The sequence below is a fragment of the Astyanax mexicanus genome, chromosome 8, assembly GCF_023375975.1.
Source record: "Astyanax mexicanus isolate ESR-SI-001 chromosome 8, AstMex3_surface, whole genome shotgun sequence".
In the NCBI taxonomy this organism is placed as follows: Eukaryota; Metazoa; Chordata; class Actinopteri; order Characiformes; family Acestrorhamphidae; genus Astyanax; species Astyanax mexicanus.
Window position 1 is genome coordinate 21,088,887 of NC_064415.1, and position 26,704 is coordinate 21,115,590.

General features: G+C 38.5%; 2 protein-coding genes across 2 annotated transcripts; one reads left to right on the forward strand and one right to left on the reverse strand.

The window, feature by feature from the left end:
• The first annotated feature begins 4,237 nt into the window (after positions 1-4,237).
• paqr9 (progestin and adipoQ receptor family member 9) lies at positions 4,238-12,631 on the forward strand. The gene has a single exon (XM_007242055.4). It carries the CDS (start codon positions 5,593-5,595, stop codon positions 6,760-6,762), a length of 1,170 nt encoding a protein of 389 aa, XP_007242117.3. The 5' UTR covers positions 4,238-5,592; the 3' UTR covers positions 6,763-12,631.
• Positions 12,632-14,859: 2,228 nt separating this feature from the next.
• Positions 14,860-25,600, reverse strand: pcolceb (procollagen C-endopeptidase enhancer b). Its single transcript, XM_007242057.4, has 9 exons — positions 25,417-25,600; positions 22,735-22,843; positions 20,992-21,250; positions 19,914-20,038; positions 19,340-19,476; positions 17,427-18,055; positions 16,680-16,760; positions 15,744-15,914; positions 14,860-15,382 (listed from the first exon to the last, which is right to left on the reverse strand). The coding sequence occupies exons 1-9, from the start codon at positions 25,503-25,505 to the stop codon at positions 15,252-15,254; spliced, it is 1,731 nt and encodes a 576-aa protein (XP_007242119.3). The 5' UTR covers positions 25,506-25,600; the 3' UTR covers positions 14,860-15,251.
• Between the last annotated feature and the right edge of the window lie 1,104 nt (positions 25,601-26,704).

Here is a 26,704-nt window from a genome sequence, read left to right on the forward strand (position 1 = left end):
GTCCTTATCAAACATTATGATATATTTTATTTAATGCTTGAATAGAAATTTAAGCATTTAATGGTGTAATATCAGGCAGATAATTGATAAAAATCCTGGCCTGTTACTGTCAATGGAAGTCATTGTAAAAAGGGTTTATTTCAGGTCATTTTGACACAGTGTAAGGTTCAGTATGTGTTCAAATTGTGCAGTAAACTAAAACTCAACAAAATTTGAGATACTTCTCTTTTTATTTTGCAGCAACGATATGCAGGAATACAACCCTACCACCCCCACACAGCAGTCACACAGATAAATACAAGCTTTTCAAATCCTCCAAAATACAGTTTTTATACTGTAATAATGTGTTGTATTAGTGGTCAGTGAATACAGTCACATGAGGGATAAACTCCTGCCCCCACTCTCTAATCTCTACTACAGCACATTTAGGCCATATGGACTGTGGCTAAAATATACCAGATGCACAGATGACACACACACACACACACACAATACAAGCCTTGAGGATGTTTAGCAGCTGTGCCTGTGTTACTAAAATCTCACGATAAGGAAACAAAACAGAGGCTAGAGAACTAAGATTTAGTAGGAGGAACATACCAGAAGTCCCTCCTTCATTCTGTTTCATGTCCTATAAATTTCCATTTCTACCTTCCCTGTCCCATGACTATGTTCCCACACCTCACCACCTTACCATCACCCCGTTACCTCACATTTACTCAGTCATACTTTCTTAGGCTCAGCTAAGAAATTAATCTGAGAGGGATGTGGAATTCTAACACAAAGCAGAACTCCAGGCCAAATCTTCTTATTCTAGGGTTTCAGTCATATGAGTAAGTAAACTGTTATAACCGACTTTTCTTAAAACTCATATTCAGAGTTGTTTAAATGAGTAAAATCTGTTCAGAAGGATGTTAATGAATAGTGCATAGGCCTCCAAAGTGAAGAACACCTTCAAAGCACACAGCCCACTGAAACACAAGGGATTTGGGATTAAAAGATACAAACTTAATCAAAGCTAAAATTTTATATGGATTTGATAAGTCTTATACTGGTGGAAGTTGGGAAGTTAAGCTAACCAAAGATAACTGTCTAGAAGGGATTCTAGCCAACAAGGGGTGACTGAGTAAAACATGCATCCTCCAAAACAAAGGGGTATTTAAGATTAAAAGCTGGAGGAAGGGCCGCTAATTTGTTAGCTGGTTTCTTAAAGGAATTCAAGATGACAAAGCTAAGTTTTTCATTCAGAATTGTGCCCAGATTATGTTTGTGTAACTAGCTAGCTAGCCAGTCCTCGATTCGCTTCTCACAGTGGTGATTATTGAAAGTTAAAAAAGTAATTTTGTCATTTGCAAAGTAATAAAACAAGTTTCCACATTAAATTATTTCTTTGGAAGCTTAAAAAAGAAAAAACAAACTGATTACATATAAAAAATCTCTACTAAACAGCTGTTAAATTTACAGCAAGATTATGACAATATGTGCAAAAATTACAGTGATAGATTTTTTTTTTTTTATAAAGAACATGACTTAAAATATGCCAAAAAATGCTAAAGAATCCAGTTGGTAATCCTAGTTTTTGAGCTAGCCAACCAGCATAGGGTATAATTTTCTCTGGTTGACCAGCTTGTTTTGAGCTCACAGTAGTGCAGTTATAATCCTTTACTACAGTAGGATGAACTTATGTCACAATACAAAGACAGAGGCACGTAAACAAGTAGACACTAAAGTGAAAGGTTATTCCCGAGGTAATGTTTAAGAGTCTGATGGCATTGGGGAAGAACGAGTTCTTTAACCTGGTGTTCTTGCATTTTATACACTTCTATACATCCGGCCTCAGGCCTGTGTACCTCTCAAATCCTCTGAAGTCCATATATACATATTATAATGTATAATTTGAACCTCCAAAATACAGCCTCCTTTCATATTCTCATAAGCTATGAACCTCATATAATACTGACATGACAACTGAAATCCAACGAGTAGTCTAAACTAGTTTATAAACTGAGCAGCCTGGAGGTCTTAGAGGGAATGCTGCCTGTTAAGACATGTAAGCCTCTAGGCATGGATGTATATCAACAAATGAAAAAACAAAAAAACAAAACCTAAAATATATTGGGTTCATAGTGCCTGCATTTAAATACAAGTTTTTTTTTTTGCTTTTATTTAACAGTAAATTTAATTTTAGATTATACTGTTTTTTTATTTGCATTTCTTATACTGTTCCAAACTTATCTGATTTGGGGTTGTAATAATATTGAACATGCACATACTCGTGTTCATATAAGCAACTTTGTGAAGTCACAAAAGCATAATAAGTGGATAATGTAAAGTATGCTGACACTATACAGAGTTGCAACACAGAGTTGCAGGATCTAGTCAGCTGACTTCATGGACTCTTGACTCCTGCACTCTTTCATTGGTCTGCTCAAGGGACAGCTGGCCCATGGAGAACCTGCAGGCCTGCCTTCGAGGCAAGGCTATTTCACGACCCACTGCCCCTGTCAGAGGCCACCTGGCACGCGGACAAGGGGCAGTAGGGACGGAGGGGAGGGAGGGGGTGGTGTGAATATAGGAAGGGGGTCGCCTGGAATGGGGTTACTTATTTTATTTTCCACCTGTTTTGCAGCAAGACCCGCCCACATGCAATGGGATTGGCTGATGGTTCAGCCAGCAGAGTATTGCTGCCTTCAAGTCCACCTCAGAAGCTCATACTTGAGTGAAAATACTGTGCCTTTCAAACTTTGCTTCTAAACTTTCTTGGGTTATCCCAAGATGATAGGGTGAACAGGGAATTCTTGGACTTGATTTTTTTTTTATAATAAAAAAAACTAAATAAATTGACACTGCTAATACTATCCAGATGTCACATGACAACATTACACTCAATTGATTAAAAACAATATGGCGGGAAAAGTTTCTACAACCAGTCCAGACAGAAACATGAGCCAGGTTAAAGTTTTTTATGTTTATTTAAAACAAATGTTTTGTATTGCGTCCTTCCGATCCCTATAGCAAGGATCATGTTTAATTTACTGTAATGTTAAATGATAATACTCACTTCCTTTACAAGCACAACGTTTAGTTTTTATATTTGTTTTTATATATTTAAAGATATTATTTTTTTAATTTTTATTTAATGTAGTGAAGAATTGGTCTTATTTTTTCATTTCTTTTAAGTTTTTCGTGTCTTCCCATCACAATTAGAATTGAAGAAATTTCAGATTTTTTTGTAATTTGTATTAAAAATAAGTTCTGTTATACCATGAGAATTTGTTACAAGATGCATTTTTTTATTTTCCTGAAATTCTGATTGCAAAAGGCAGAAATAAAAAGAATAAAAAATTGTAAATGGATAAAACATACAGTAATTTGTTATCCTTTCATTTGTTGCTGTTCACATGCACTCATCTTTATATACCACACATTTCTGACACGGCGTGAAGGCAGCATGTGCCCGGATGAGCGGAGCATGGCGGAATGCGGGTGGGGAATGAAATGAGCTCCCCTCAGCGCGCACTTTGATTGGTCCCCGGCGTGGTGGTGCACGTTTGCGTCTCACAGACGGTTTATTATTAATTCAGATGAATAAGGAGCGGGAGCAAAGGTGTTTTATCGCATGATTCAACAGTAAAACAGCGCACAGAACACAGAACTAGAAATAGCAGCGGTTTTGCATCTTAGAGAAGGAGGCAAATGAGGGAGTGCAGTGCTGATGAGAGCAGCCAGGCGGACAAATCCCGTCTATTTCTGTCCTGGGCTTTAACTAACGTCACTGGAAAGTTGTCAGGTTAGGGAGAGAGGGAGACGGAGATACAGAGAAAGAGAGAGCGAGGGGGAGAAAGAAAAATATAGAGAGAAAGGTTAGCTACAGAACGCGCAGGCGCACTAGCTTGCACGAGTGTGTGTTATGTAGGTATCTGTGTGTGAGAGATGTTATATTTGCATGGTGTGTGGTGGTGGCTGTAGACCGGTGTTATGACGGGTTGTGCTACCATGCCAAACCGTGCTACCCTAGGTAATTTTTTTTAGAAATAATAATAATAAAAAACTAAAACTAGAAAATCATATGGTTAACAGAGTGTTACAATAAACTTACATCACTGAGTATAAAGAATGTTACCCACCTCTACCAATTTTAACAGTAAAATAAATAGACATATATAAAAAAATAAAAATAAAAAAGCAATTACTGCAAATGAAACTAAAACCATTTACTTATCCCTCCACACACGCACACACACACACATGCACACATGCACAGGCTCCACTACACCACCACTCACGCATAGGGCACTGCGACCCACCGGCGAATAGTCAAGGACAGGACGTGAGTGTGTGTGTGTGTGTCTGGTGGGGGGAGATCTAGCTCACACACACACTGATACATAGAGACATAAAGAAAGAGAGAGAGAGAGAAAGAAAGAGAGGGGGGGCCTCTTCATCATTCTGCCGGCTTGGAATGACGCTCAGCCCCCCTACAGGACTACACCGGACCGGGTGACTCTGGGGTTCTTCATACAGAAGCACGGAAACAGGCTACAGCAGGTACCGGCATTGCTCTGGTAATCGCAGCGTTTCAGCCCCTGCGCTTCTCTGCTGTCCATTCGCGACTCTTTCGCGCGATGCAAACAGAAGCCGATACGCGCCGCCTTCCCCCATGACCCAGTTTGTCCCAGAACTGAGCCCTGCAGAGATGCCGCTCAGCCCAGGCTCCCGGTGAGGCGATGCTGATCGAGCTCCATCTAACCGAGGAAGCCCCACCGGCTCCGTTTCTGCTGCACGCGACACAGGACACTACACGGATCGTTTTCACCACGTTCAAGAGGTTACCGGATCCTCCGGTTCATTTAAACGCACCGTGCACAGGAGAAGCTCGTGTAGCCTAACGCAAAGGAAACACGAGACACGAGCCAACAGCCTAGTGGCCGGGCAGAGTCAACTCGACATTCATAGATATAGATAAGGCACTCATCTGCACTGGAGAGATAAAAATATAACCCCTTGTTGTCATTGAAAGGGGGAACAGAAACGCAGAGGGCGGGGGAAAAACCTTGTGGACCTTGTGGACGTTGACCTTTGGTTCCTTTAAACCCGGAGAACCCACAGCGAAAGAGACCCAGCAGCTTCTGTGCTGCTGCATTCATGCAGGCTTAGGAATGTTAGTGGCACAAAGCAACCAAATCTGATCCAATGGATTATACCTTTGCTGCACGTCAAGGGGCATTTTTGATGGATTAATTTGATGGATTAATCGCCTGGCAACCTCCTGAACTTGAGTAGGATTTATATTTTTCTCTGACAACTACTATTGAAAGATTGAATTTTATTGAAGTTTTATTTGATTATCTTGAAATGCGTGTCCTGCTGCTACACATACAGTATGACCTTATAGCAGTTCAGACAGATCCCATCATGATGTCATAGAGCAAGGAATAAAAAAAGAAGATATCCTGGAGATGATGATCATGATGTCAGAGAACAAGAAAGACAATGGACAGTGAGCCAGGCAGCTAATCAACTCGTCAACTCATCAACTTGTCAACTCATCAACTCACCAGTTCCCAAATCTGTCCAAGATACAGAGTGCCAATCATGTGGTCTCTACCTCTCCTCCGTCACACTGATGTCCCACAACGAGTGACGGAGAACTTTATCCTGTCAGGATATCGCTTCCCTGACTACAGCCTCCTACAGTGCCTGGTCTCCGCGTTTCGCCCCACCAATGAGACCGGAAACTTCTGGACGCACTTTCTCCCCATTTTCCTCTTCACCTTCCACTTTGTAGAGATGTTTGAGTGGGAAGGTGCACCGACCCCTGGAGACCCCTTCTTCTACCCCGCCTGGACCTACTTCATCGGGGTCTTCTACCTGTTGCTGGCCAGCAGCATGGCCCACCTACTGAACTCCATGTCGCTGATCATCCGGGAGATCTGCTTTTTTGTGGATTATGGAACCATTAGTGCGTACACCGTTGGCTCCTCCTTGGCCTACTATTACTACATTCACCCACAGGCAGGAATACCAAAGATTGCGGTGTGGGCACAGAATGCGTCTGGGTTACAGACAGAGAGTGGAGAGGAGCCTTTGTCACATGTCTCTTCTACCTCCTCTTCTTCATCTTTCTCCTCTTCAGTCTCTGCCCTGCTTTTCCGTGCATTCTTTGAGAACTTGTACATTCCCTGCTCCTGCCTGATAGCCATAGTCTGCGTGATAACCTGTTGCAACACCAGACAGCGCTGGAGAAAGTACCGCTACGCAGTGCGTACCCTTGTCTTCCTCCTGCCCTTCTTCATCTCGTCCACGCCAGTCTTCTACCGCCTCCTCAGCCCATCTCCGTACCCTGTACCCTCTTCTTCAGTGAGCTCCTCTTCCTACCCGTCCTCCACAATGGCTGCCTTCTTCTTCCGCCACTGCTTCTGGCTGGTGGTGTCAGCAGTCTTCAACATCAGCAAGATCCCAGAGCGGCTGTCTCCGGGGAAGTTCGACATCTGGGGCCACAGCCACCAGTGGTTCCACTGCTGCACTTTCTTGTCGATCCTTGATGAGCTCCATATGATCAAGGTGGAGATACGGGCCCTCTTGCTCCATCCTTCTCTAGTTCTGGCCCCTGTGGTGGCTCCACAGCTTCCCGGGGCCACAGCCTGCTCCACGTATGGTGTGATGATGGTGCTGCAGGGGTGCATAGCCTCTGTTATTGCTGGGTTTGGCTGGAGTGCTTACCAAATTTATGCTCCCCAGCAGAAACTGCTCAAGGAGCAGTGAGAAGAGCCATAGATTGCAATGTTTGAGTTATGTTTTTATTTTTTTTTGTTGAATTTTGTTGACTGAATTAATATTAATTATAGATACTTTTATTCACTTTTAATCACACAGAGGTCACCTTGATTTTTTTCTACGATTCCTGGCCATGTCTTGGCTGGCCACAGTTGAGGCCACTTTATATCTATATATTTGATGATCATTGATTGCACACAGCTGCATTTGTACTCACTGGTCATGATGTATATTGTCGCACCATAATAGGCTTTTTGGGGACTCTTTATTTTTAATTTTTTTGTTTTTACTGAATGTCAGCAAATTGGCTCAGCCATTTTTATCTCTGGGGGAAAAGTTGTGCTTACAGGGCATTTGAAGATGAGCTGCTAATTCCATCCCAAGTGGGTTCTGCTAGTACAGGACAGCATGAAACGCTTTCAGAGGTTCCTTGGGGGGGTGCATGATATCACACTAATGTGTTTAGTTGGTATCGCTCTCTCTCTCTCTCTCAGCCTCTTGCTCTGGCAGTTTGTCTCGCTTACTGATACACAACACACACACACTCACTCACTTCCTCCCTCTAGCTTGTGAACCCTTTAAACAGGAAGTGAAGGAGCCGACAAGCTCAAATTGCTTCGACCACAGTCTTTTAGAATAGAGGAAATGGGAGGGGAGCGATTGATGCGTTGTATACAACAGAATACGAACAGTATCATGCCCTCTGGGCCCATGTTTTAAAAACATATTTCTGTTCATAGAAATGTCAGTTTGCTGAGAGCTGGGTAATATGTGGAAATGTGTACTATGAGCTGTACTATGCTACTGAGCTGTCGTTATCAATTCTAGACTTGATTCTTCTTGAGATACTTTCATGACAAACACGTCTCTAGTTCTACAGTACTGTAACCTATGCATGGCTCTTGATTGTACATTAGGTGTAAGTATAGATTAGGATATATTAAGAAGGGGTTATTTTTAATGTTATTGAGGATTAAACCTTGAATGTTGGATGGAGGAAAAGTAAAAATGATGAAAAAGAAGAAGAAGAAAAAAAGAAAAAGAAGAAGCCATAACATTGCTTACTAGACATATCAACATGATCTCAGCAGGGTTACTGACCCGCTGATTAGCTGAATTTGCACTCAGCCGACCAGATGATTTCAGGAAGTGGTGTACTAAAGGGCATTTCAGTGAATTATTTAAGAGTGTTGTTGCATTAATTATTAATCCATTAATACTGTTACTAGTTCATTCCCTTCGTACATGACAGTCTGTCTGTCTTTTTCTGTACACATTACTTTTGCCCATGTCACCATCACTTACCTGCAACAGCTGGTTCTGAATACTACTTGAACCTTTCTGTAATGGTATAAAATAGTGTAAGAAATGCCACTGTGACGACTAAGTGCTTTTGTTGTGAGGTTTTCAGCACTGGACTTGTTTCAGCCTGCATTGAGCAAGAATTCCAGTGTAGGAGTGCAGGCCTAGGATCAGATTTGTTTTTTGCTCACTTATCTGAGTCAGGAAATGTAAAAATATATAATAATATTGAAAGAGAAAATGAAACAATAAAGAAAAACAAGATCCAGAGGCAAAACTCTTATACTGAGATTCTTCCTGAATACAGGTCGTATTTGAAACAATATTTTCCCCAGTGGGTAAACAGTTACTGGATAGCATGTTATTGAGCATTCTGCCATAAAGCTATCACAGTCCCATTATAAGCCATGGCACACAGCACTTTTTATCCAATTTCGGAAATCTGTTGTCAGTCTTTGAAATAATGCTTTGTACCATTGTGAGGTAATTTTTTTGTGTTCACATACGTTGTCATGTTACGTCCTAGGAATGCATCTATCACTATGGCACGCTGCTTTAATATTTAATGGTGGTAGTATAATAATCACTATATGTTGACCCTGTTTACAAGTTTACACCTGGTCAATTCATGCATCTTGCATATTAGCATTGTATCTGGATTAGGCCAATGCACATCAAGTGCACAAAAAAGTGTAAACACATCTAAGATGCATTTAAAACATATCTTATCTGACAGAAATCTGATCACTCCAACCACTTCCTCAATGAAATCTCTCTCTATTTCACATACCAAACTGTAAACTTTCACAAATGCAGATTAAAGTTGCAGATTAAACTCCTGCTACAGCTATAGACAGGGTCATTGCTTAGTTAATCAGTCTAAACAGTTGTTCTCTTTCGGACTGGACTGCCAAAGCTGTTGTATTTTCCTGACACAGTTTAAAGAAACTCATAACAGCATATTACTACATTTGCAAATTGTAATTCAGCAATAATATTTTGCACAACACTGGAAAAGGCAGAACTGACAGCTTTAGGTCTGACTAGCCAGATACACATTTAACTAATAAGTGTAAATTAAATGCAAGTGGATAAAATCCACAAGTCACATGAAGTGACCAGGTATGAACAGGGTCTTTGAATATTCAGAATGACAACTTAGGATCTCTAATTGTAAAGTAAATTAGTAAGAATGGCATGAAAAGATATTTCATGATGTAATGATGTAATTGGATCGGCCATTTAAAACCTCACAAACTATGCATAATTTTTATAAGCTAAAGAGATAATTATTAACTTAATTCTAACTAGCCAAAATGATTAAAACCATTTTAGACTCGAATTATGAAAAAAACAACAATGCATTACATACCTTTGAGGTGCGTCTGGGCTGTCTTAACCATGGATTGCAGAATTTTGGTAGGCTAAAATGACCTTTTTACAGAATAGAATGATCATAAACTAGCTTAGAAACTTCATTTTTTTTGAAAGCTAGTTAGTGTAGGGTTTAGAAAGTGTTGAAAATGTCACTTTTCAGGGTAGAATAATGCTAAGCTAACAACCTAAAATCTAGCATAGTCATAACTGCTAAGCAAGCAACAATAATGAACCTAACATAGGCCATAAGCGCTAGCTAGCTTGCTAGTTAGTAGCTAACTTGTTTCTAACTAGCTAGCATAACAGTGCCCTGACTTCTCTTGCTGAAGACAATAGACCACATTTTTCACTTGTTAGCTTCTCTTGCACACAATATGCTGCTACAACACTAAACACCATGCTTAAAACACAGTAGTCAGATGTTTATCAATGTTTATCAGACTAACCAGACATTGCTAACAGGGAGTTTAGGGTCAGCCACAATCGATGCTAATTGCTAATATCTATACTTTTAAGATATCTAAAATGCAAAGCCATCAAGCAGTTCTTTTTAAATATTTTATAACGTACATTTAAAAGATCCTTCATATTAATAATGAATACAATTCTGGATATCTTCAATTTGAGTTTCCATACAAATTGTCATTCTCAGTAGTCAAATAGAATTTCTTATAAAAGCAATACATCCAGCCATACATAAGTCGTTATTCTGGTCACATAAATGAATGTTAAAACAGCTTGCCATACTGTGACAGCTTTATGACAGTCCTATCAGTAACTGTTACTGTAGGTACATTTGCACATTTGTCTAAAAGCCTAGTCATTTTGAAAATGGACGTATGAGTTCGCTTTGTCCGTCTGTAGAGTTTGATTCTGACTGTGCCTGCTATGTTTGTGTCATTAACGTATGGCTGTGTGTAGATATGACTCAGTGGTGAGCGAGGTGAGCAAGTCTTTATTGTGCACAGAAGTCGAATAGTTTAATATCTGCCTGTCGTCTGTTACTCATACTCCTCTAGCTTTAGAATAGCTTTAGAATAGCATTAGCCCTCAATCAGTTGCTGTACATATTGATGGGGGCTTATTTCTGAGAGAATCGCATTGCATTGCATGTCCACAACCCTTCAAAAGTTTGAAAAGGTCACATGATGTCATATGATTGACATTATTTTTGTTTTATATTCAATATAAAAAAAACATATTGTGAATTTCAATAGTTTAACATCACTGTAAAATGTATTTTTGGATGTTGGAAAAACAAGAAATGATACAATCCTGAACAGTTTGATGTAGTTCTATTTTTAAAATAGAACTTGATGCAAGATTTGACCCACATTTTTCAAACACGAGGCATTTTCTTTGTTTTCTGTGTATTTATTTATATATTTATCATAACAAATACATGATTTACAGTCATCTTACACCCATCTACAGCTCTGTCTGTAATTCTGGCCTCTTCTAAATGTTTCCTACTAATTATCTGAAGTCTGTGAGAACACACAGTAATTAATAGTACAGACCTATTAATTATTAATCGTTTTGCACACTTTTCTGCAATGAGGTTTATTTTACTTCAAATCCTAACTAAAAATGTTTGACTTGTAATGAATGGAAAAAAAAATGCTCTCACAAAAATGTGCTGACTTGATGTGATCTGCCTGCACTACAATGATATGCCACATGTCATGGGATATGAACCAGTGTCATGCCCCATGACTTTTGTCACATCTCATGAAAGAATACTGCACTGACCTGGATATGCGGGATATGTTCATGGGGCCTCCTGCATTGAATATGGATGTGATTGACACATCCATATGGACAGTTCTAGCCTGGTGTCGCCGGTCATGATCATTACCACCCGTTATTACTGCACTGTCCACTGTGGGTGGTAATGATGTGGATGGTAATGGTGTATATTCCCAGTACACATGTGACCCTGTGGATCAAGGAATGTTAATTCCACTATCATTCCTCACTTGAACTCGAATATTGTAATTCACGTATTTATTTGCTTGCTATGAGCATGCTGCCCAATGCTGCCTCCCTCACAAGATAATACCTCACAGCTTATACAGGTGTGGGTGTTTCCAACGGTGAGATGAGTCAGATGAGTTCAGATCTATCAGAATACTTTATGATCAATTTAGCAGTACTGCATGCTTTTATCCCATGACTTGAGGCATATCTTAAGTACCTCAGGCGATGATATGGCAATTTTATTATGTATCTAAATGATTTATGATGCATTTTTTGTGCATCATAAAAAATGATCACATCACATTACATCACTGAGAAGGAGTTTGTGGGTGTGTGTAAGAGCCAGCACTGCGTAAAAAGGCTCCAGCGATAAACGCACAGCATTCTATTGACTTTCCAAACAGGATGCATCTGCTTAGAAAGACTTTCCTTGTTTTTTTGTTTCCAGAACAACTGGCATAGCTAATGCATTCGATATGGTTGTACAGAGAGCATCATCTCTTGTGGCGCTGCTTTTTCTCTTGTACTGCTGTTATTATTATTAATATTATTATTTTAAAGTATGTGAAAATAATGCAGATGGACACCTATACCTATACACCTGTTTGCATGCACCTGCATCAATTAACACAGAGAACACTGGCAACACAGAACAATAATACAAAAATTCTCAAAAAAGGGAACACCAGCTTAACCTCTGAAATAACATTTATAAAAAATATTTGGTGCTCGGCTGGAGTCCTTATTGGTCTGCATTACTCAATAAAATGTGTAAAAAAAAAAAGATACAGGTCCATCAGACATCTGTCGGTCCAATACGGTTGTTGTATATCAAAGTGTAAATGGTCACTTTTATCAAGCTCACATCACAACAGAAATAGTTTCACTAGTTTTAAACTTAAACTAGACTGGAAGAGTTCTAGCTCTCAGGGTTCAATAAGAGAATAGACTAGGATAGGATGGTGGTCAGAAGTCACTGGACACGCTCTACTACGCTCTATGACTGATTTGGAATCAGTCTTATTTATGATTTACGTTTGTAGATCATCATAGTTCTATCTTAATTACTGAGATATAGAAGGTTATATAACTTAAGGTAAGATTTGATATTAAGAATATTGTATGGGTAGAATTTCCTTTTCACTGTATCAAGAGATTATATCAGAACTTAATAAATTAATAAATTGAAAAATTGTCAGATGAGCCAAGTGTGTGTTTTTTTTTTTGTTCAATGAGTGTGGTGGTGTTTGTGTTTGTATAGACAAAAATATAGATCCCATAGATGCCAGTATTATAGTTTCATAATGATACAAGAAATGCAGCACTTAACAAATAAAATAAAATTTAGAAATGAAATAAAACGGTAACACTTTACACACAATTAACAGTAATTACGACAGTAATAATAAATGTTAAATGGTTAGATAATATTTCAGCTAATTATTATTATTATTAATTATTAATTGACACTAGTTAAGTTAACGAATAAACACTAATAAACTAAAGTTTAACGATTGTATGTAAATTATAATGAATTGAGAGATTAGTTAAAACAAAATGTAATTATTTATAATACCTTAACTAGTGTCAATTCATAAGTAGTTAAGGCTTTCTGTCATAAGTACTGTTAATTAACATGCCCTTATTGTAAAGTATTATCAATAACACAATATTAATAATGGAATAAAATAGTATAATAAAAGTTATAATATAATATAACATGGTTAGGGCCTCAAATTGTTTTGTTTTTCCACAGATCTTCTTTGTGCAGGTTCCTATTTGAATAGATTTGCATTTGTTTCTGCAGATTTTTGTGTGTGTGTGTGTGTGTGTGTGTATGTGTGAGAGAGTAAAGGATTCTGCTGAGTTACAGGAGCAGCTGGGAGATTCAGTGTTATGTCAGGATAACCTCCCACACACTTACACACACACACACACACACACACACACACTGTCCTTCATACCCAGGCATGCACACTCTTACACATGCTTCTCTCTCTCTCACAGTAATGCAACACAAATGGAAGGCATGGTAGCGTGGAATGATTGTGGAATGGTATAAATAGATGGGAGTGTGGGAAAGGAGAGCGAGTGAGAGAGGGAGACTGAATGAAAGTGGTGAGGAAAGATATTCAATTTCCATTACCTATTGTTTTGACTCAATTCCAACATGGCTGTGTGCTGCACTGCCCAGGACATGCATTAGATGGAGACATTGAGCTATTTCTCCTGATGTTTTAGACTGATATATTCATAAAGAAGAAGAAATTTTCATTAATGTACTGATAAATGTAATGTAATAATACAATTTAGACTACACAAAACAGATACCAGTGTAGAAAGCTGGAGTTGGAATACAGGGGTAAGTCATGCTATATAACTCTAGCCCTGGAGCAGAGAGTGTTAAGGGTCTTGCTTAAGGGCCCATTAGCTTAGGCAGCTTAGCAAACTTGGGTATTGAACCCACAACCCTGTGGTGAAAACCCCAGATAACTATCCACTCACTGCCCTCACTGCTAGCTGAATTAAATATAAAAATAACATATAAAGAGAGTTGCTGGGTAAACCACCGGGATGTTGGCACAGGCAGCTCAGGCTAACTCCTGTATTATACTCAGCAACCAGGGTGTTAGCACAGGCAGCTCAGGCCGACTTCTATATTATACTCTGCAACTGGGGTGTTTGCACAGGCAGCTCAGGCTGACTCCTATATTATACACAGCAACCAGGGTGTTGGCACAGGCAAGTTGGGCCAATTACTATATTATACTCGGCAACTGGGTTGATGGCACAGGCATCTTGGGCCAAAACATATATTATTCTCATCAGCCGGGGTGTTGGCACAGGCATCTTGGAACCATTATTCTATCATACACGGCAACCGGGTTGTTGGCAGAAGCAGCTTGGGCCGATTACTATATTATACTCAGCAACCAAGGTGTTGGCCCAGGCAGCTTGGGCCAATTTCTATATTATACTCGGCAACCAATGTGTTGGCCCAGGCAGCTTGGGCCAATTTCTATATTATACTCGGCAACCAATGTGTTGGCCCAGGCAGCTTGGGCCAATTTCTATATAATACTCGGCAACCAAGGTGTTGGCCCAGGCAGCTTGGCAACCGGGGTGTGGGCTCGAGCCAATTCCAATATTATACTAGGTAACCGGGGGTGTAAGCACAGGCAGCTGTGGCCGATTCCTGTATTATACACTGCAACCGGGGTATTGGCACAGGCAGCTTGGGCAGATTTCTATATTATACTTGGCTGCCGGGGTGTTATCACATGCAGCTCAGGCTGTATCCTCAATTGTACTTGTCTTGTCAACCACTGAGCCTGAGGGATACATCCCTGAGCAACAGAACTTTACATAATATGACAACAATTAGAAGTATAGAAGTATAGAAAAGAAAAACTACCTAAACTGATATTTAGGTAAAATCTTTTAATAACAAGTTTCATAATTTACAAAATAGAAATACAATGCTTTATATCATAATATCTGTGTAGCAGAAAAAAAACATGTTCCTATGTCTCATATATAGGACCATATTTTGCAAAGTGACTTAAACTGTGTCAGATAGGTCTAAAAATGAATAAGAACACTTATGTTGCGACATTTTAAAGATAGTTAAACCCATATAGACTTTCTACTTTACTGTAAACTGTATTAACAGAGATACAGTATATCCTGTAGTGAAGATTCACTCATAATCCACTGCAATGTTAAAAAGTTCAGTCTTAAGCTTTAAAACATTAATATTTTCATACTGTAGGTTGATTAAGACTGTTAGTCTGGTGCTTGGTGAAGTGAAGGTGAGGTCAGCATGGTTTCTTGGCGAGATTGGCCAGTGCCTTGTCGTGCACTGTCTTATAGAGGAGGACAAAGCTGGACGGGTTCAGAAGGCCACGGCCCTCTTCATTCACCTGACCCATCAGTACGTAGTTTATTCCTGAGGAAATAAAGTGTATGAGAGTTAGACTGACATTCAGAAATACAGTGTTCATAAAAAGTATTCACCTGCTTGGATAATTATTTTGATTATTGCTTCTATAAATGGAACTGTGGACGATATAATCTGGCTTAAAATAAAGCCACACAAAGAAATAAAAAATAAATCAAGAAAGAAGATTCTTTCTAAAAAATGTCATCTGCTGACCAACACCAGCAGATGACAATATTTATATATATATATGTATATATAAGTATATATAAGTATAAGTATGTTGATTAATTACTCTGTTTTCATATGTTTTCTAAAGGTAGCTGTGTAAGTGTAGGTAATCTACTGGAGAAAGATATGTGGAGATTACCTTTACGCAGAGCGGGACACTTCACACAGGGAGCTGTGAGGGTAACCGACATGATGGGTCCTCTTTTGGTGATGTTAAGTTGGCCTTTTTTGTAAACCTTAATAATAGAAACGTCCACCTCGACACTGCCACTGGAACTTGGGGTCAGTGACGTGATCTTACCAGTTACAACTAGGGGGAAAGAAAAAACATATATAAGACATATATGTAGACAAACTGATACTCACATAAGATTTGGTCTATATACATATTCATTTTATTCTTTGTAAAGTTTATTGTATTAATAATTTTAAAAGGATAGCTATCATTTACATTGTGTGAGCAGCCAATTACATTTTTTTACTGACTGAACAAATATAAAATGTTCATACAATGAACTTCTAAAACAGCTGCAAATATGTACAAAAATAAGAGACCACTTAAAAATGATGAGTTTCTTTGATTTTACCAAATTGAAAATATAATCAAGAAGAAGATGGATGGTCACAAGCCATCAAACCAAGCTGAACTGCTTGAATTTTTGCACCAGGAGTGACATAAAATTATCCAAAAGCAGTGTGTAAGACTGGTGGAGGATAACATGCCAAGATGCATGAAAATGCATGTGATTAAAAACCAGGGTTATTTAAAAATTCTTAAAACTTTATAAATATGAACTTGTTTTCTTTGCATTATTTGAGGTCTGAAAGCTCTGCATCTTTTTTGTTATTTTAGCTATTTCTCATTTTCTGCAAATAAATGCTCTAAAGGACAATATTTTTATTTGAAATTTGGGAGAAATGTTGTCTGTAGTTTATAGAATAAAACAACAATGTTCATTTCACTCAAATATAAACCTATAAATAGCAAAATCAGAGAAACTGATTCAGAAACTGAGATAGTCTCTTATTTTTTTTTCCAGAGCTGTTTATATTTTTTAACAGACAGATCAATTACCAAAGTTGCTGGGGCAGAAGCTGGTCAGAAGAGTTCCTGTCCTCTTGCAAGGCTGGGTACACTGTGCTCCCCCTACTGGTGCTGAGGAGAACAGAGAATGATGAACTCATCACACATACATACACACACATTATACATGCCCTTAGGTTCTTGTACACTATATGTCCAAATGTTTGTGGACACCCTTATAATAAATGCTTTTAGTTTACTTTAAGTTGCATCGACTGCTAAAAAATGTGCACATGAATACACACACAGCTTTTCTAATCCCTATAAAAAGTGTTTTCGATTGAATAGAACTACCTGGCGCTGATAAGCATGAACATATACACTTCATGCCTAATGCCGGGTGTGGGCTACAGGGGTATAAAACCCCAGCATTGAGCTGTGGAGCAGTGGAACTGTGCTCTCTGGAATGATCCATCCAATACTTTTGGGATGATTTGGGGAGTTGGAGATCATCCAGCATCCTGACCTAATTAAAGCTCTTGTTTATTAGAAAGCATTTCCTAGATAGTAGAGACAGTTACTCTTAACAGGATAAACTATTTTTAATACTTGATTTCAACAAAGACAATAAATGACCAGGTGTCCTAATACTTTTGTCCATATAATGTATGTAAAAGAAAAAAGTGGTTCTCAAACTGGTCTAAAGTGGGCCTTGTGTTCCTTGTTTGTTTTAGACTTGAAACTAAGTCTGCTTCTACTGTTCAGAGAAGCACACTGTTTACATGCAGATCTACTCACTCTTCCTGCTTCCTGCTGCAGGAGTGGGCTTGGGTTTGGATGTTGGTTTCACTCCAGGCTTGGCTTTGGGGGCAGGCGTTGGTTTAGCTGGTTTAACTGGTTTAGCTGTAGGCTTAATCCCTGGCTTCAGCGTTGGTTTAACTTTAGGCTTTGGTGTTGGTTTAACCTTAGGTTTTGGGGTCGGTTTAACCTTAGGCTTTTGTGTTACTTTCACTGGAGGTTTTGGTGTAACTCTAGCTGCAGTTTTGGGTGTAGGCCTGGGTTTAGGCTTGGGTGTGGGTCTTGCTGGTTTAGGTTTACTCGTTGATCTAACAGCTGGCTTGCGAGGAGTTGGTCTGGGGGGCTTAGGCTTTGGTGGCCTAGATGGAGGTTTTGGCGTCGCTTTAGGTTTAACAACAAACCTAGGCTTGGGTGTGGTTTTAGGCTTAGTTGTAGGCTTAGCAGGTGCTCTAGTGCTGGGGATAACAGGTAGAGGGTCCACTCTCGCTCCAGGCACTGTGTCCAGAACTGTTGTTGGGGTTCGGGAGCCGCGAGGGAGGCTGGTGTAGCGCGCACTGAAACCTGAGGCCGTCACACTCAAGTCAGACACGAACTGGACCAACAGTTCATTCCCATTGGTCACGACCACACTGTAATAAAGAAAATATTGCATATGATAACATGCTAGTGTTTTATCTAAGCATAAAGTTATTTTAAGCATTTGAAGCAGCTTGGAAAAGCTACATAGTACTTTCCACAACACTTACTGCAGAGAGGAAATGTTCCATGTTTGTTGTAACTACCTAAACTCTGATATATAACAATGACATAACAGTAGCATAAACATGTAACGACAGATTATGTCTAATGATACTGATGCTACAATTTTTAATGCAATGACTTGTATTCTCTTCCTTTCAACAAGCCATCAATTTTCCACCATGTTGTCATATTTGCCACCTATAGCAAATATTCCAAAGCCTAGATTGTAGCCAAGAAAGGGTTGTTCCGTGATATGACTATTCCAAAGAAAACTCCTTCACAATACCTTATTGGTCACACAATCGTATGGAACACTCTATTGAGGTACCATTTCTTGCAATAAAATTTGTAAAGGATCTTGTGGGAGAAAATGGAATGGATTGGGCCTTTTGCCTTTTCTTTTCTTTACAATACAATAATTATAAAACTTACATTTTATAGCACACCATGCTCTGAATGCTTTATTTTTGCCCAATTGTAGTATTTACTTTTTTTTATTTTTTATAAATGCACTGATAACAATAGGTAACTAAGCACTTGGATGGAAACATCATTTTGATCCATGAAATTGTTCCAAATGTCAACTGCACTTTTAGGCTGTATACTAAGGGTCTCTCAATTTGGAACAGCACACCAAAGAAATGCTATGTTTCAAAGCCTAGGCAGTGTTGGAAAATCTTACAGCACTTCACGCGTCCCTCTTCTGACAACTTTTATGGAGATGCAGATTTCATTTTCCAGAAGGATTTAGCACACTGCCCACACTATCAAAAGTACCAATTGGTCTAATATAATATTCAAATTTTCTGAGAGGCTTTCTTTGGGTTTTTATCAGCTCTAAGCTATAATCATCAACAATAAAATAAATAAACACTTAAAATAGAGCTCTCTGTGTGTAATACATCTATATAATATGAGTTTCACATTTTGAACCGATTTACTAAGTTAAAGTAACTTTTTTATTCAATTTTTTGAGATGCACTAGTATATCCAACATATGTCAATCCTCCCACCACACTGCTGACCCTTTGCACACTTTGAGCAAACTTTTCTTGTTTTGTGGCATCACCGGATACCACATCCTCAGAGAGAATGGTAAATATACTGTACTACCAGTCCAGACTGGTATGTGCTGCTATAAAAATTAACTCAAATGTGGCTAAATGACTCACTCTGGAACCGAGTCGCCACAGAATTTGCCTATCCGCCTCGAATTGTCCGTCTCTCCTCCGTTAAACAGTGCCACGTAGTCGTATCTGCAGTATATATCTGCTTCAACATCCAGCTTCTCAAACTTCACCTCAATCACCTGAGGGAAAGATTACACACACACACATAAACACACGGTGTATAGCAGCAGCTATGAATGGGAAAGGTGTAGCAGTTAAACACATAAAGAGCCTTTTATGCAACTTTTTATGCAGCTCGCTCGCCCTCTATCTCTCTCTCTCCTACTCCAGCTCCATAAACACAAGCTGTCAATGGGCTCTCTCAGTCTCCCATGTGCATATACACACATACACACACCTATATACACATGTACAGACATACACACACACACACTCACTCTTGCACACCAGTAAATCATGTGAAATGTTCTCTTGTCGAGTCAGATCTAATCCTACAGCTTCTGGAGAAACTGAGAAGTGAGAAGAGCGTTAATCAGTTTTCTCACAGTCATACAGAAAAGTGAGAAACGAGTGGAGACGAGAGAAAGAGGTGTGAAGTGAGCCTCGCCATGCTCACCATATTGGTTGCAACTGTGATATGCCAAGAGCAGCTGATGCCTGCTGGGTAATCAGATTCTGGCCAGTTCGGAGTCTTCACTGAACCTTCCGGCTTAGTTAACCTGCCTCCACAGAACTGATTCTCTACAGATAGATAGATAGATAAAGAGAGAGAGTCAGAGAGTGAGAAAAAATACGTTATTTTTACTTTTAACAACACTTTATTATAACCAAACGAGGTATTATAAGCAATTGTAAGTATTATACGCGAACAAGGCATAAAGAAGAAGAAAAAGGGAGCAAAACAAAGAAAGTTACAAAGAAGAGATAGAAAGAAGAGAAAAAAGAAGAGAGGAATAAAGAAAAGGGGGAGAGAGACAAAGCAGAAAAAACTGGAGAAAAAATGAAGAGCATTAGAGAGAAAAATAGGTAGAAAGGAAAGAGATGGAGACAGAAAAGCAGAAATAGAGCATAAGAGAAAGAAGAGGATAGCAAGAATAGGAAAAAGAAGAAATAGAAAGAAGGCAGAAAGAAACAGAGCTAATAGAAGAAAAGAAAAAAGAGATGGAGAGAAGAAAGAACAAGAAAATTTTGAATGAAGAGTTAAAAGAATGGAGTGGAGATAAGATTTAGAAAACAGAAGACTGAGAAGAGAGAGTAAGCAAGATATATTAAAGGATGCAGAAAAGGAACAAGAAAAATATGAATAAAGAGAGAGAAAGAAAAGGAATGGTAAAAGAAAAAGAAAAAATAGATAATTGGAAAGGTTGGGAGAGAATGATAAAAGAAGAAAGAAAGGAACACAAAAGAGGGAAAGAGACAAGAGAAAGAACATGTGAGGGAGATGAGAGTGAAAAAGACTGAGAGAAAACAATGTGACAGAAAGACAAAAAAGAATGAGAAAACAAGAGAGAGTGAAAAATGTAAAGAGACAGTGATAAACAAGGAAAACATGGTGAGAATAAATGCAAGAGAATAGAAAAGAAAGGAAGGAAGAAATACACAGTAAGATGCTCAAATGCAAAAACAGAGAAAAATATGAGGATAAAGTAAAATATGAGAGAAAACCAGAAAAAAAGTGAAGAAAAGTGTCCTACCATCCACATGTGGTTTTCCTCCACTGAAAAAGGCCAGGAATCCTCGTCCTCCTCTGCTGGAGTCCGACACCATCTCCAGCATCATGGTGTTGGAGGTGGAGATGAGCGCTCCCGGCCGGAACGTCCCGCAGAATCGGCCCAGTTTTTGCACCGTGTACGTGTGACCGTTATACACATCCAAGTAGTCATAGCGACAGGTGGGGTCCGCCTCCAGGTCAAAGATCCGGAACTGGAGCATGACCACCTGGCCCTCCGGGACCTGAGGAACAGGACATTACTCAGAGCTGCACAATGATCACTTGATTTTCACACAAAAGAACAATTATTTATCATTTTCTTTGTTTCTTTTCTTTTTTTCTGTTAATAATTAATTTCTAATTTCCCATTTTCTCCCCAATTTACAAATCCAAATACTGAGTAACATCTCCCTTTGGAGTGATGTGGAGTGGGAGTGCCATCTACCCATACAAAAAGAAAAAGGCCAATTGTGCTCTCTTAGGGCTCCAGCAGCTGATGGCAAGCTATAGCTTTGTTTTAATACGTGTGTGATTTAAAGAGTGGGGAACCCTCAGGGTCCTTATAGCTGCCAGAAAAAGCTTAATGATCTCTATGAAATAACTGTATGTACAAATGATTAAGAGGTATGATTATTGTTTTGTTTCTTCTAAAGTCTAATCTAAAAGAATGAAAAAGGAGTAAAGGCTGCAAATTTAAATAGCTTAATGGGACCACATTTGTCCGTTTGGAAATCTGTGAGTAGTAGTCTAGACACTACTAGGGGCTTAGTTTCTCTGAGAGAAGCTCCCATCATGTTCTACGTCCGTCTTCATCCATTGTTTGGGTAACATAGGGGAATAGTATGTTGTTTTTTTGGGGGGTTGGGGGAGAAGTTATGTGTGTGTTTGTGTGTGTTTAGTTCAGTTTTGGTGGTTCTAGTAAAGCATTATTCACCCTCCTGGTGTTGGAGTGGAGGGTGGATAAGGATCTATACCAGTGGAACTGCGATTTCATAAGAGAACCTCCACTCATTTGGTGGTCATTCACAGTCTATCCTCTTCAAAATAAAGTTCAACAGGAACTCAACAGGACTGTGCCCTGGCCTTGTTACTAGGCCATCAGTGATGCTAAAATAAAATAATATTCAATATATTAAGTTTATCATCCCTTTACATCACCCATTTTTTGTAAGCCCACCACAAATGGATATTCGGCCTGCTTGTCTTAATGGGGTTGTATAAATAAGCTTCTTAAACCATATATGAGCATTTTTATACATACTCCACATCTGTTTTTTGTGTCACCATCAATAGGCTATTCATACCTAGGAACCCCTGATAGTGTGATGTTAGGTAAGCCAGGGCATTAGCTATAGCTATAGGCTAAATAGCATTTTTTTGTAACATAAAAAACAGACTCCAGTGACTCCAGAATCCAAGGAATCCAATGTGTGCTGCTAAGTGCTTTTGTGCTAGCAGTCAAAAAGGGCTATTTTGATCCTCAGACGGGATAAGGGAGGGTAATTTTGTGCTTATTTTAGGAGCAGGAATTTTACAACAAAAAAAAACTTCCAACAATGTTTTTTTTTCAGTAACATAAAAAAAAAGCAAGCGAGCCTGCTGTGCTGTCAGATTTCCTGTGTTTAAGGTTGAGTTAAGAAGTGGTGTGTATGTGTGTGTGTGTGTGTATAATTAGGTTGTACAGTGTGTGCTGTTCTAGAGAGAGGGATATAAGAGAGGAACTCACACTGATGTACCAGGTGCATTTGGAGTTGGGTTTGTAGTGCGTGGGGAAATCTTCACTAGCTATAAACCCTGATTCTGTTGCTATATGACCCCCACACAGGAAAATAGGCCTACAGAGAGAGAGAGAGAGAGAGAGAGAGAGAGAGAGAGAGAGAGAGAGAGAGAGAGAGAGAGAGATTATTTAATTAGATTTTATTCCATGTTTGCAAAACAGCACGTGGCAGCAGTGTTGGCACCAACAGTGGCAATCTAGGAAGGAAGACACACACACACACACACTATCACATTCTCTCGCATACACTGTTTCCTTTTTGTAGTTTATTATGACACTTATTTAATATCAAACAGACAATTTTTTTCTGGCCAAACTTTAATTGGCAAAACAGAAGCCTTATGTTGCTGTTAAAAAGTGAATTAAAGGTGTCCTTACGCTATTATCCACTTTTTTTGTTCTATGTAAAATACAATTGGTCTCTCTGAGTTGTCCGTCTCACTTCCTCACAGTGCTATTAGCCAATCAGAGTCGTTGTGTTAGCATGCAGGAATATTCATGAGCAAGAGCAGAAATTCTGTCGTTTTTCACAAAAAAAAAAACAGCTTACATGGCACTTTCTTACTACAATTACTTTAAATTAATGAAAAAAATGATGGAATGAGATATTTGAAATCTTTGAGCAGCATACAGCATTCTATGACCTGTTTCCAGATCCATGCATTTTTCAACAAGCCAATGCCAAATCACATGCTGCACACATTTCAAAGGCATGGCTGTGGAGGAGGAGGGTACAGGTACCAGATAGACGTTATCTGTGTATGTGAGGATGTGTAGAGAATTTTGAAAAGAAAAATGCAACAATGATAATTTCTTATTATGGCACATTTTAAGGCATGTTTGCAGAAAGAATGGGACCCTTTAGTGCCAAATTCTGTTCATTTGGGGAAGAAATCCAACTGCAAAAATAAAATATAACACTTTTTATTTGCATTTTCTGCACTATTCCAGTTTTTTCTGATCTGGGGTTGCGCTCAAATTAAGCTGATGTCACTAAATAATATAAATTGAATGAGCTGGATGTTTCCATAACATTTATTTAAACTCTTGACTTATTTGCTAAACATCCATTTAGGGACCACATAAAGGCTTTATTGCATGAACACACACACAATGACTTCATACACACTCTCCCACATTCTCTCATGCTTCAAGAATCATGAAAAAGCTCAGTTTCTGTTTGGTGGGTAATAAAAAGCTGTGGTGTTATCAGACAGACTCTGCTTTTAACACTGTCTACTCCTTCATGCGGAGCTGAGCTCAGTTCCATCTCATATTAAATCAGCAAATAAAAGAACTTTAATTTTGAAAAGAACTTTAATTATTATTTTGCAACACAAAATATACAGTTTAATTGGATAGCTGAAGTTGTTTATTAGATATAGTTATAATTTAAATTGGTCAATAAATTCTAAAATATATATATATATATATATATATATATATATATATATATATATATATATATATATATATATATATATATATATATATATATATCTTCACATTTCACACATCTCACTCAAACATGATTATTGGGAGGAGAATTCATAGAAGAGGTACTTTTAGAAGCAGGATTTTTTTGTTTTAAAAAAGAGGCTTTTTGAAGTTTAAAGATATTGGTTATAATGTAAAAATGAAAATGTTTTATAGACTTGTATGTTAAAGCCAAGATTAATTTAAAACTTTAAAAATGAACACACAGAACATACATGAAACAAACTCTTTTAATTGAAATAGTTGTAGAAACATTTGTGAGATGCAACTTTATATTAGAAAAATACATATAATATAATTATATATATATAAATATAATTTAAAAAGCGTTTAAATGTTTAATTCATTTAAGAACCTTTTTTTGTAAAAACTTCAAAGCATAATGTAGAAGAACTGAGGAATGAGCCTAAAAATATGTTGTGATCCAAAAAAAAAAGAAAGAAAAGAAAATGCTTCTTAAAATGATTAAATAACCACTTTTAGTTCCCTAAAGAAGGTATGATGGACGGTGTTTGTATAAAGTAAACAGTGTGAGGTTTGACTGAGAAAATAACTAATTCCACAAAGAGGCTTCTATTAAAGGTTCTTTACAGCAAAACTAGAGAAGAACCCTGTGCAGTTTCCCAGAAAAGCTTTGATGGTGTGTTTAAAGGTGAGCAAGCCAAAATTTTAGAAGGTTTTTATAGTAAATCTATAGAAGAACCCTGTTTGTTTCCTCAGAAAAGTTTTACTAGATGGTATTTGAGCATCAAGAACTAACTGTAGAAAGAACCCATTCCCAAAAATGTTCTAAATAGGGTTCTTTGGAGGCAAATCCATAGAATAAAGCCCTTTCTGTTCCTAAAAAAGCTTGGATAGTTTTAGTAACTTTTTAGGGTTACTAAAAGTAAGAATAAAGACGCTTATAAAATGCTCTTCATAATATAGAGTTTCTAATACTGTTTGCAGAAAATGAGTTCACTAGAATTAAAACAGATTTCTGCAGAAAAAAGTAGTCTACATGGCACAAACACACACACACACACACACACACACACACAGTGGAGCACAAATACCTTCTTAATGAATGCATGCATTTACACCCACCCATACTTCCACAGACACACACACACACACACACTCACACACACTTACCTTGTGAAGTTGGTCTGGCTTTGTCCGTGCACCCATCGTAACCCCAAAATCAGCAGGCCCACACACCACACACACACACCACCCCTCATCCTTCTTTTCAGAGAGGAACAGACCAGGATAGAGGGAGAGAACGGAGGAGAGGAGGAGACTACAGGGGCGTGGAGAAGAGGAGAGGAGGCTGCATGAAAGAGGGATTGAGAAGAGAAAAAGAGGAGTGGAGGAATGGCTCCCAGATGGGATTGGATTACGAGGATTAAAAAAACAGAATTAAACCAAAACACCCAAACACACATCTAATCCAAGCCTGTTTATTGTGTCTGCGGGATTGTGTATATGGGTTTATATATGTGTTTAGATTGAGTTGTTTTTTGGGCTCTCAATGTTTGTTAAATGGTCAAGGATTGAGTATTCAAACAGTGATAGTGAATACTGCTGTTAGTGTGTGGGAGTGAAAGTCCAAATTGCAGACAGTGCTGAAATGTTTTCTGATTGGCTGCCTCCCTCCCTCTCTCTCTCTATTTAAAATAGAAGCACTCTGAACCCACATTATACCTTTAACAGGAAGACTCTTGCCATGTAATTGTGCTAGATACATTGACTCCAGTATCTGACCTGTCATGTTCAGACTACAGTCCCAAATCCAGTTTGAGGCATATCTAGATTGTTTCCAGATTGATTTGTGATAGTGTAGACAGCCAGAAAACACATGAAGGTTCAATCCCATTTCACTTTTGTACCCCTACCCCTTGTTTTTGAGCATAACCCTTTCCCTTGGAACAGAGTTACAGGAAAGTTACCAAAGTTCAGCAACGAGGGCAGGTAGTTCATCTCTGTAATATAATCAAGAGGAAGATGGATGATCACAAGCCATCAAACCAAGCTGAACTGCTTGAATTTTTGCACCAGCAGTGGCATAAAGTTATCCAAAAGCAGTGTGTAAGACTGGTGGAGGAGAACAAAGGCAGAGAAGAAAAAAAAAAACAGGGTTATTCCACCAAATATTGATTTATGAACTCTTAAAACTTTAGGAATATGAACCTGTTCTTGTTCTTAATATCTCAATATTGCAACTTATTCTTTGCATTATGTGAGGTCTTTTTGTTGTTATTTCAGCTATTTCTCATTTTCTGCAAATAATGCTTTGCCCTAGTTAGTAAATTGGGTCATGAAAAACGCCGTTATAAGGAGATAGGGAGCCGGAGAAAGACGAGAACGGGCATAAACTAAAGTCACGCCGAGAGCCACAGAGAGACAGGGGAGAAATTTAAACCAAATCTGGCCAGAGAGA